General features: G+C 35.5%; 1 protein-coding gene across 1 annotated transcript; it reads right to left on the reverse strand.

Moving 5' to 3' along the window:
• Positions 1-586: 586 nt before the first annotated feature.
• Positions 587-9,178, reverse strand: LOC127551852 (pulmonary surfactant-associated protein D-like). Its single transcript, XM_051981976.1, has 4 exons — positions 8,991-9,178; positions 8,146-8,238; positions 6,313-6,396; positions 587-2,942 (listed from the first exon to the last, which is right to left on the reverse strand). Exons 1-4 carry the CDS (start codon positions 9,160-9,162, stop codon positions 2,569-2,571), a joined length of 723 nt encoding a protein of 240 aa, XP_051837936.1. The 5' UTR covers positions 9,163-9,178; the 3' UTR covers positions 587-2,568.
• Positions 9,179-12,730: the final 3,552 nt, after the last annotated feature.

Below are 12,730 nucleotides of genomic sequence, written 5' to 3' on the forward strand. Positions count from 1 at the left end.
TATCAGCATGACTTTCTTCATGCATATAATGTATTATGATAAAATTATTGATCTTATAGGTTTGTTGTTAAGATTAAATAAGATACTACATGCAAAGTGCTTTGTAAAGTGCTATATATAGTACAATCACTACTATTATTATTTACATCTTAAGAATTATTTTTTACAGTGGTTTCCCTCTGGTGCTAACTTCCCTTTTAGAGTTTTTTTTTTTTTTATGAATTCTTCTTGAGACTCCTATGGATGCTTACATTTGTTCTCTCAAAATCTAAGGAACATGTTAGTTGATATTAGATGTGCCTCCTCTCTCTCTCTCTCTCTCTCTCTCTCTTTACATACATACAAACATATATATATATATATATATATATATATATATACTATATATATATACATACATACATACATACATACACACACACATATTTGCAATGATGTTCAGTTACTAGGTTACTAGGATGGATATTTTGAAAATAGGCTTACCAAATTGTCAGTTACATAGAGTTCAGGTAATTCTCAATTCTGCCATATGACAAAAATTTGAAAAGATATCAGTAGGTTTAAAGAAAGAATCAAAACAATCAGATGATCATCAAGTATTTATTAAACTCCTAGTATGTGCAGGCATAGGGAATACAAAGACAAATGTGCACTTAAGAAATTTATAGAGGGTGGAGCCAAGAAAGGATACACTTTTCTTTCTGAACTTCTCCCAGGACCTTAACTAATTACCAAAATCAGCCTCTACATTAGTTCTAGACCAGCAGAATTTGTGAATATTGTGACTGCAGCAAATTAACAGCAGAAGATAATTTTGAACATTGCCAGAAAAGGTCCATTTTGGTTAGACACGGAGGGAGAGAGGCCTGGTGCAGGATGTCAGTGCATGCTGTGTAGACCTGGGGTGGTGCAGTCTCTGCAGGGCAGTGCAGATTCTGGGCAGTGAAGAATCTACAGGAGGACTCTACCACAGTGTTGACTACTCTGCCCTGTTTGCAAGCGAATGGATCAGCAGAGAAGTTATAAAACATCCACCACAAATGAAGAGGGTAAAAAGTGAACCCCAAAAGGCCAGAATTTCATGGGACCTGGTCATGTCCACCCAGCACTGGGAGTGAGTCAGCACTGACCCAGTGCAGCGGCTGTTGCTGTCTTGCCACTCCCTGTTCCTGTAGAGGAAACTTGGAAAACCTTCCTTGCCCTAAAAGCAGACTCCAACTTTTAAAAATAATGAGTAAAAAGGTAAAGCAAACTCTAACTATAGACAGCTCTTATGATGAAAGAAAACAGATTTCAAACCCTGAGGAGACTAAAAGTAGATTGTTTCCAGATGAAGCCCCAAAAGGGTGATATAACCTGGTCTCCATCACACAAGGCTCTCTTAGAAGAAATTAAAAAGGTTCTCAAAAGAAGCTAGAAGAATAATGGGAAAAGGAAAGGAAAACTTTGCAAGAAGGTTTGGAAAAGGCATGTAACTCATTAAAAATAGATTTGATAAAGTGGAAAAAGAAAACAACTCCCTGGAAAACAGAATTTGTGAAATGGGAAAAGTAAAAATTCCTAGGAAAACAGAATTTGTGAAGTGGAAAAAGAAAATAACTTCTTAAAAAGCAGAATTTGTGAAATGGAAGAAATTTATAGAGGCTAATAAGGGCCTGGAAGTTAAATCATAAAAAAAAAATGGTTGGAGTAGTGAGTAATATTTAACCTGGAGAAGATATAGCATGGGATGAGAGAAATATCATTCCCATTTCCAGTTATTTTTTTTTAAAAAATGTTTGCAGAAGTTGTGTGTCATTAACAATGTTAAGTAGAAGATAAATTAGAATTTCCCTATGTAGTTTCAGAAGAGATAACAATGATCAATGATTTGAAGTTTTAGGGCTGAGTAGGATGGCAAGTTTGGATTCATTATAAGGGAGAATTTTTGAAGAAGAATTGGCCAGCAATGGAAGGAGGCTGCCTTAGAATGTAGTAAGGTTTTTGTCATTCATATCAAAGTGGAACAAATATGCATTGTGGAGGAAATTTGAGCCTTGGGTTGCCTCTGATTGGACCCAACTTTCAAATCTGGCAATTCTATAATTGTTTTGACCTGTGTTATTTCCAATATTATGTCATAACATGTAATATTGAAATATTTTATTTTTAAAATGATATCTCAGTCTCTGAACTGTCACCTACAATGTTTAAAGTCCATATTTAAATAGCTTTTCCATCTTTGGCCATTGCCTATCATTACATTTCTTATCAGATTCTTTCTATTGTTTTCTTGTGTATTTCCTCAGAGCATCGTCAAAAAGTCCTAGATCGAATTCCCCTATGCACATCATGTTTCATTATTTACAAGCTTGTACTATATCTTGGTGGCAACTTTTCCTTCAATTAATTTTCTTAAGGACATAAAGTCAGCTAAATTTGTAATGAATCTTACTTAAGGGATCAAGGCAAATGCCAAATCTTGCCCTTATCTCATAGATGAAGACAGAACCCCTACACAGGAAATCCTTTAAGAGAGCATCAGCAACACCAGTCAACACAGTTGCCCCTTTAAAACTTTGGTATGACCTAAAATCCACAAACAATTAGTCTTTTTTCTGTACATGATTTATCATTCCATTGACCATTGGTGTAGAGTTCAATACAGTTCTCTTTCGTTCCACCATTGGGTTCACCATTTGCCCAATTTGTATAGCTGAGAGTTTGTCCATTGTGATACTGAAATGTACCTTCAATCTTCTCATCACTTATTCCCAAGTAGATGTTCCTGTTAAACTCTTGAGCCAGTTCTTGCAAAGCTCTGTTTTCCCTGGCATTCTGGGGGGATGCCAGCAGAGCACCCCTTTGTGAACATATTCTCTTTCCCTCTTCAAATGTCCCTTCAGATGCTGCTACTACAAACCATTTATCATCCACAGTTTTGGCACCAAGCAATATCATAACTATAGAGAAGGAAAGAAAAGTCAAAATATTTTGGAGATACCCTGTTTCCCAGAGTTAAGGCCCAGCAAGCAGGCTCTGCATTGAGTTTGGCATAAAAGTAATCCAGTTCCTAACATGGAGGTGCTTTGTTCAGTTAACATTAATTGGTGTCAGAAGAGGGATTGGACATGGAACAGGGCCAAATGGATTTTCATGTGTATAAGTGGCCCTTAGTTTCAGTGTCATTAAGCCTACCTTCTTAGGATAAGGGGACTTCTTCTTGGAAGCATCATTTTCCTCATTCTGAATTTAAACTTCTGTTTATATCCTGATTTTCTTGTCTCTGACCTGCTCTTATTTTTCTGTAGAATGACACACTTTACCTGGTGAGTTCCCTTTTCATTTGTTCCTGTTCCACTTCTGGTTCAGTCTTTGACTGAGCTTGCTTTTCTTTGTGATGAAAATTCTGGGGCCCTCTTTCTTCATCCAGTTTATCCTTGATTACTCTGAGAAGAATTTTTTTACATGTCTAATTGGCTTAATTGTATGCCTTTACTTTTTTTTTCTGCATGGGTTTAGTAAATTTGTAAACTTATTTAAATCTAATTGCTTATACCGCTGAAACCAGTTGAATATAGCATTCTTGTTAGCATTATTTTGTTGCCATTTTATGTTTTTATATTTGTAAAATATCTGTCATTTTTTGTGCTATGAGTTAGGTTTTGTTATCAAGATTAAAATGCAGCCTGCCAGAAAAACTTTCAAAAGTTGTAGATAGAGAAAATAATACTATGTATTTATCAATACCGCCAATACTGTCATTTCATCCTGTCTGCCTAAGATGTAAATAGTATATATTTCTGTAAATATTTAATGAGGCATGTTTAGTTATAAAACAGTTACTATTACTACTACTACTTCTACTAGAACTACTTACTATAGTAGCAAATTTTCATTTGAAAATTTTGGCTATTATAAAAGTGTATAAGTATGTTAAATATATTAAATATAATATATCATGTATGTATGATATACAACATAATACATATTAAATGTATTATAATGTAATATATAATATAATAAATATATTAAAGATATAGTTTCAACATATTAACAGGGTCAGATAACATGAAACATCCAGGGTTATCCTTTCTACATGCTCTGTTCCCTTATGTTAATCCTGTGCTTCCGTTAGATGGGACTTGATCTTAATGTTTAAGTTTTCTTGGTTACTTTGCTGACATGTACATCTCCCTTCTCAGAACTAGCCCCTTGTGATCCCTCTAAATAACTTTATCTATACTTGACTTAATGTAATTATCCAGTTTGGAAATTGTGAGAAAAATTTTATTGCATTGCTTAAACCTATCCATGTATGGCTGTGAAACTATATTATCCGAAGAAAGCCCTGCTCTTGAGTGGACTGACCCAGAAGCAGCCAACATCCAGGTGAGAAAGTTGTCCCAAGTTTCCAGAAGAGGGCTGAATCTACAGTTCTTGCTTTATTTTTATTTTTTTTCTCTGTCTCTTTTTATGTGCTCAAATACCAAGCCCCAATTCAAGTACACTCTTGCCCCCCTACACTAATTAATCTCTTTTCAAATAGTGGCTATTAATGAAATTGAAATACACTTTCAATATAGTTCTCACTAATGCTAAGGGATTTAACTGTCCTATTTCCTAGGATCATCTATCACATGTTTGCCATCTTTGTTCCTTGAAAATGACAGGTATTGTACTCCTTTCCCCCTCACAGAACTCTGGTTCTATACTATGCAGGTTAGTCATGACTCCCAAGACTCGAGACAGTGACTCTTCCCATAGGACCTAAGAGTGCCTGTATTGTCTCACAAAATTTCAACGATGAGAAATGTCTCAATTGTGTTGTAGATCAACTACTTTTATATACATAAGTAGCCTCTGGGCTCAGCAATGTTACATTTTCCACTTAATATGGTTTGGGGAGACTTTTGCCTGAAGACATTATTTTTTCACTCTAAAATTAATTAAACATGTTTGTGTTCTGAATTTCCTATCTCTAGCCTATTCTGTTTGGTTTTGGTCACCTGCAGGTTAGATGTAGGTTCCAGTGTGGTTCATAGAAGAGACATTCTAGTTACATCTTGTTAGAATATAGAATTTCTGCCAACATCCAGAAAATTGGTAGACATTCTGCTCTGGACAAGGGAACCTTCAGGACACATAGCAGGAGACTCAAAACATGATTCCACATGATCCCTGACATACCTTCCAACCTACAGACAGAAGTTACAGTCAGTATTTCATTTGTTTTTTGTGTCTTGCCTACAAAATGCATCCTAGTATACTTTTGCAGTTAAGAAATAAATCCTTAAAGTGTGTTATACCAATTCAAGCCATAGATACTCCTTCCTCTTGTCCAAGCTTGGGAAGCAAGGTGCCTGCACTGACTCTCTTAGTACTTTCAGGTAACTGGAAGAAAGTCTGGTTGTCATTCACTGGAACTTGGTGCAGAATATGGAATGGAAAGGATTGGATTAGAATAAAAAAAGAACACTGGACTGAGAAGGTAGTCTAATTATGCATGATCTTAGGCAACTCAATGCATTTCCAAAGGCTTTAAATTTCTCATTCGTAAGGGGGAAGATGACAGAACTGAGCCAGAATTTTTAATATTTTTTTGTATCATGGTCCTCTTATCTGAGTAAAGTTATTTAGATGCATAAAATAAAATATTAAAGATTACAAAAGAAACTATACTATATGCAATTATCAAAATAATTTCCCTTACAAATTATTATAGTAAAGGATTTTTGGATCTCAGGTTAAAGAGCTTCTAGATTAGATGATCTCCAAAATGACATAAAATCATGGTTCTAAAATTTAGCTAATTCTTCAGAGTTTGTGGCTTGAGGAGGGTGCCGACAAGGCATTGGAGCTGTATTTCCAACTATTCCTCTTCTTTCTTATTTCTCTGTGACTAAAGTTTTTACTACATTTCTGCAGTTTTTTCTCAGAACCTCTAAAACTTTTGATGAAACTGTTCTCTAAAATCAGAATTATTGTTGCAAATCTAGAAAAAAACTGAAGCAGACAGTGTTACCTCCCTCATTTTCAAGCCATAGGGTTTAAGACCTAAAGGTGTAAAAATATTGCTCAAAATCACAAAGGTAAATAATGTTTAAGGCAGAATTTCAACTCAAGTTAAACATTTTTACTGTAGGACATGGGTAACTAGCAAAGCTTCCACTTTAATTGAAGACTATAATACTGAATGATTCTACTTCTTTAGAACAATCTTCCATAGGAGGAATGTGATTGTCATATTAAGGTTTGGGAAAATTACAAGGGCAATGTGTAGGGAAAGGTGGATGACACCTCAGCTCGCAGTCTTAAAATGTTATTCCTTACCTTTTCTATATTTCTGCATGAGATCCTGCAGTGTCCTCATTTCTCCTTGCAAAGCAGTTATTTGTGACTTGAGTGGAATAAGTTCTGAATGACAAAAATGGTTTGTTATTTCCATTGGGAATTATTAATGTTTCTGAGAGATTAAGGATATTGAATTTCCTTTTCTCTAGTGAAAAAGACACATCCTGACTACTGGGGAGCTCAATACCAGGACCCACATTAACTCCCAACAATGGAATATATCTGGCCCTGAAATATATGACAAGTAATTTGAGGAGGATGAAAGGATTCAATCTTTTCCCTTATGTCAAGTGATGGGATTTCTTCACAAGACACTTATACAGACTCTTGCAAAGGCCACATCAAGGTGGATCTCAGATAGAATAGAAAAACTGCTTCTCCTTCCCATCTTCCATTGATTTTCTAATTATTTTTAATACCCTGGCCCAAGATTAATAAGGTTCCCTCCATGCATTTGCAACCCATTTTCTCTCTCTTTATTACCTACTTGTTATTTATATCTCTACCATTCTAGTTTAGGCCATGAGAAATTACAATTAACTACTAAACTTCTATCCTTTTTATTTTTATCCTCCTTCCCTTACTTTCTCTTCTTTTCCTCTTTCTCAGCCTGTGTATCTCTACTAGGTTTTATTTCTATTTACTTTGACCATGGTCTTTTCCTAATACCATATCTTTAGAGGTTTCTCATTACCTACAGGCTTAAGTCTTAATTAATAGTTTTGTCCTTCAAAACTGTCTGCTATTAACTTATCAACTCTTATCTTACTCATTCATCTGCTCTCCCTTGCACCTTTAACTCTGGTCACATCAGTCTTCACATTGTTTTTTCATTGCTACTTCTTTACCTTTATTGATGATCTAGAAAGGCATCTCTTACAATGCCCTCCACATTCAAATTTTAGCACCTTTAAAGAGATTTTTCATAGTTATTATGTTTTATTTATTTTATTTCCAATTTATGTAACAAGAATTTATATAACATAGCATAACAAAAAAGATGATTACCCAAGTTATATGTATTTATATTTATATGTATAAGTTATCACATAAATTACTTTCTTATTTTTCTTCCCTTCCAGTCCCCTTCCCCATCACTCTGGAGATGGCTACTATAAAAAACAAATATATAATATATATATAATAATTTCATACACATTTTTATTTGTCAGCTCTTTCTCTGCATCAGCATAATACTGTCTTATATCCTTTGTAGTAAAGTTGAGTATTTCTAAAAGTCAAAATGACGTAACTGAAAGTTATTCTCAAAAAATATTGCTATTTCTGTATACAATGTTTTCTTGGTTCTGCTCATTTTTCTCTTCATGATTTCATAGCAGTATATCCATGTTTTTTCAAGAACATTGAGATCAATCATTCCCAATTGACAGGCATGTCTACAGTTTCCATACTTTGCTACCACATATTATTTCAGCCATGCTACTTTCTCATTTCTCTGTATTTCCAAAGAAAACATTGCACATATCAAAAAGGCTATCAGTTATTTTGTTTCATTGTGTCACATATGTCTTAGCTCCACAGTTAGACTAAAATTTGAAGGAACTGAATATTTGCCTACTAGAATAGATCCTGGATAAATACATATTGAACTACATTGAGTAGCATAAAAATCATGTTCCCATTAATTCTTCCTTAATATATATATGAATACACACACACACACATACACACACACACACACACACACACACACACACACACACATATATATATATATATATATATATACACTATTCCTTCCACTTGTCCCATTGGACCCCTTTTCTCTTTCAAGTCAAATATATAACTTACCTCCAATTTCTCCTTTTTCTCCTTTTGGTCCTTTGGGCCCCATAGAGCCCAGATCTCCTTTAATCCCTGTGGGGCCAACTTTTCCAGGACGACCTGGTCATCAGAAAAATGGAGAGAAAAGGTGACAATCAAGGCTTGGATCCCCTTCCTTCCATGACTATAAGCAGGCCAAAATCTTACTGTGGAAGTATACATAAAGCTTGCTGTTGGCTTAGAAAACTGCCCCCATTGTGGCTGGATATTTAGGATATAGGAATGTCAAAGGAGAGCTGAGCCACATGAGTTAACCTATTGGGACTTTGGTTTGCTATTGTTTCTTCACAGAACCCTGGGATCTTCCTCAGTTTCCATCCTTCCTTTCAGAAGTAAATCATGACTCAGAAAAAAAAACCTTCTCATACTCTGGTGAGGGAGGTAGCAGGAGTGTGAACCTTGTTACCAAGTTTTTTTTGAGGCAGACACCTTATCTTATCAATCTTTATACTACACAGTTTTGTACACAATATCTTGCCTCAAGTAAATGTTTAGAAAATGATTGTTGAATGGATAAAGATAATAATAATAAATGGTATTTCTATGGTGTACTAAAAGTTGCAAAGAACTTTACATACATCATCTCATCTGTGCCTTACAAAGTCACTGTGAGGTAAGTGCCAATGGTATCATTGTTCCCAATTTATAAATGAGGAAAATGAGATGCAGAGAGGTTGGTTTTTGTGCACGATTACAAAGATGAACTTTTAGAGGCAGATTTGGGATCCATTCAGAGATCTTTCTGGCTCTATCAATTCTTCTACAATACCATTCTTACAATGAAAACACTCAGGAAATTCTGATTTACACACCTTGGTCTCCTTTTTCTCCTTTTGGACCCTGGCTCCCATCTTGACCTGGTAATCCACAGGACACAATATTGCATGCGTTCTTTCTAAATTCACATGTAATTGTTCCTTCCTCAGAGGCCACAGTCAGTGATAATGCCAGCATGAGAAATTGGAAAATACCAAGGAGAAGCATTTTCTCAGACCTGGAACTGAATGGAATAAAGAGAGGGTGCCATCATACTGAGAATCTTCCTCATTTTTTTCATTTCCAGACTCTTTTGACTTATCCCAGATGCAATTCAATTGAAACCATTTGTGTATTTCCCAGTCTTGGCTTGATAGAATTCCCATTCTTTGATTTCTTGTGTCTCTATTGCCAGTAGGATTTGGGCAGAATTAAAAATTTTGTCTATGAAATACCTCTACCTCTTTAAAAAACATTTCCCTCTCCTCCATGTTCCAAGTTACAAATAACAATACAAGAAAAAAAATAAAAACTAGCATTTATGGTATCTAAATATTTTACAAATATTTCATTTGATTCTCACAAGTCTAAAAAGTACTATTATCATTGTCATTTTACAAATTAGGAAATTAAGCAAACAGAAGTTAAGTGAAGTGATTTATCAAAAGTGATTTACACAGCTAATAAGTGTTGGAGGTCATATGGAACACAAGTCTTCTTAATATCAGGTTCAGAACTCTAGTCACTGTGCCACCTAGCTGCCTAGAATGCTGCTTCAGACAAGATTTCTGTGATTTCCTTAACTGTTAATGCTTTCTCCTCAAATATTCCTTACATAATTTGTCTAATTTCTCTTTTGAACCTTGGTGGCTCCCCTTGTCTTAAACAAATCATTATGCAAGTTGTAAATAAAAGTTGCAGTTATGCAGGTATCAGCATCAAGATCTTTCAAAGATCATTAAAAAGTTGGAAACATTAAGGAAGATCTAAAAGAAATGAGAATCTCAGAACTTCAGGTCTATTTGTGAAAAAAAAAGGAAGACACACAGGCAAAAGCCACTGAAAACAGCATCAATTTGGAATCTTCTAGTTTAAATAATAAGGCATAAGAGATATGGTACCCAGCAAATGAGTCAGAGAGCTATAGACTAAAAGCTGTGACAAACAGGACTAGTAGAGTTGTTATGATAAGTATCCAAGGAAATGTTGAACCATACTGAAAGAAAAATGACTGAGACATGGTACAAAGGTGGTACAGCCAAGTACATTGGTATTAAAGAAAGGAAGAGATATCCTTTGCCAATTGTCAATTACCAGTTGACCTCAGTTCTATTCACGATGCTAGAACTTTGTTAAATGTTAAATGGTGAGTTATTACTGTTGTTTTGAGAAAGTGACTAGGCTATGAATAAGACTTTGGGGAAAGTAAAGAATTCACTTTACCAGAGCAATAACTATTGCTTCATGAATAGGGCTCAGATAGAAGTCTCTTCTCAATTATTGGGTTAGATAAACCTATTTATGCTTAATACGTCTGGCACCTAGATGTTTGCAATTGGATGGGCCCCTTTGAAAGAAACAAACCTTATTTGATATTTCTAGAGGGGCCTTCTGAGTTTCTAGAGGGGCCTTTTGGACTTAAAGTTCAGCATGAGATAAAAGTATACTATGTCTGTCTAAAGAAAAAAATACACATTTAGGCTAAATTTAAAAAGACCTGATGTTGATAAAGAATGAGGGAATGGACAGTCCTACTATTCTCTGCCATAATCATCTCAGAAATGTAGTATCATGTACAGTTCTGAATGCTCTGTTCTAGCATGGCCAATGAGAATGAGGAGAGGGAAGGGTTCAAGAATATGTGAAGTTAAAATCAGGTGAAGGGCCTAGAAATGTTTATCCTAGAGAAGAGAAAACTTAGAGTATGAGAGGGCTTGTCTAGTATTGAGAGGCATGTATGCAGTAGAGAAGCTAGAAGTATTCTATTTGGTACAGAAAGTAGAACTGGGAGTAAAGGGGTGGAGGTTGAAAAAAATGAAGACGAGATCAATTTAGGAAAAAACTTCTTTTAAAAGGAAGCTGAAAATGACAGAGAGTAGACAAATTTTTATCTGAGCCCTTTCTGGCTTCCCTCAGATAAATACCAGATTGAGTCTTTGAAGGGCTTTTGGAGTGACAGAATCCACAAATATTTTGAGTGTGGATTTCCAGCAGAAAATATTTTATTTTATTTTATTTTTTGCTGAGTCAATTGGGGTAAAGTGACTTGCCCAGGGTCACAAAGCTAGAAGTGTTTAGTGTCTGAGAACATATTTGAATTCAGGTTCTCCTGACAAGGGCTGGTGCTCTATCTACTACACTACCTAGTTGCTCTAGAAGATATTTTAGAAGAACTTCAGGAAAGGTCTGTCTCAACCAGGTCATGGAGAAGGGGAGTGTTGCAGCCCAGCACAGGTGCAGTGTAGGACAGGGAGACCCAGGGCAGAGCACCCTTCACATGCAGGGGGAATCTAATCAATGGCTCTTAGCCATATTACAGCAGCATTTGCTACTCTGTCCTGATTCAGAAGTTGGTAGATCAGCAGACTAGCTGTGAAACTTCCAACACAACTGCAGAAGGCAAATAGTGAGCATCTGAATACAGCATAACAAGTGGGACTTGGCCATGCCCACTTAGTATGAGAAGAAAGACAACAGCACTGGCCCCAGAGCAGCATGAAGCACTTGTTACCCTGTAGAGGAAGCTTGGGACAATCTCCCTTTTTCCCTAAAAGTAGACCTCAACCTTTAAAAATGAGCAAAAAAAGAAAAAAAAAGAGCTTTGACCATAGATATCTTTTATGGAAATAAGGAAGAATAGACCTCAAACTCTAAGGACACTAAAGACAAAACACTTCCAGATGAGGCCTCAATGGGTAATATAATTTGATTTCCATCTTGAAAGGTTCTTTTGTAACAATTCAAAAAAGGATCTTAAAAGAGAAGTAGAAGAAAAAATGAGGAAAGGAAATGAGAACTCTGGAAAAGGAAACACAGAAATTGTCTGAAGAAAATCATTCCTTAAAAATAATTTTGGGGAAATGGAAAAAGAAAGCTCCTTGAAAAGTAGAATTTGTGAAAGGGAAAAAAATCCAATGAGCAAAACAACTCATGTAAAAATTTAATTGGTAGGGGCAGCTAGGTGGTACAATGAAGAGAGCACCATCCTTGAAATCAGGAGGACCTGAGTTCAAATCTGTCTTCAGACACTTAACACTCCCAGCTGTGTGAGCCTGGGCAATTCACTTAACCCCAATTGCCTCAGCAAAAAAAAAAAAAATATGGCCAAATGTAAAAGAGATTTTTAAAAAACTAACTAAAGAAAATAATTCACAAAAATTAGAATTGAACAAATGGAAGTGAATGACTCAATGAGACATCAAGAATCAGTCAAACAAAACCAAAAATATGAAAAAAATAGAAGAAAAACGTAAAATAGCTCATTAGAAAAGCAATTGACCTTGAAAATAGATCCATAACAGACAATCTAAGAATTATTGGACTACTTGAAAAATAGGATGAAAAAGAGTCTAGAGAACATCTTTCAAGAATCATCAAATTAAACTGTCCTGATGTCCTTGAACCAGAAGGTAAAACAGCCATTTAAAGAATCCACCGACCAATAGGATGATATCAGAAAGGCCTGGAGAGACTTACATGAACTAATGCCGAGTGAAACGAGCAGGGCCAGGAAATCATTACATACTTCAACAACAATACTATATGATGATCAATTCTGATGAACCTGGCCATCTTC

Source organism: Antechinus flavipes, chromosome 2 (assembly GCF_016432865.1).
Source record: "Antechinus flavipes isolate AdamAnt ecotype Samford, QLD, Australia chromosome 2, AdamAnt_v2, whole genome shotgun sequence".
Classification (NCBI taxonomy): domain Eukaryota; kingdom Metazoa; phylum Chordata; class Mammalia; order Dasyuromorphia; family Dasyuridae; genus Antechinus; species Antechinus flavipes.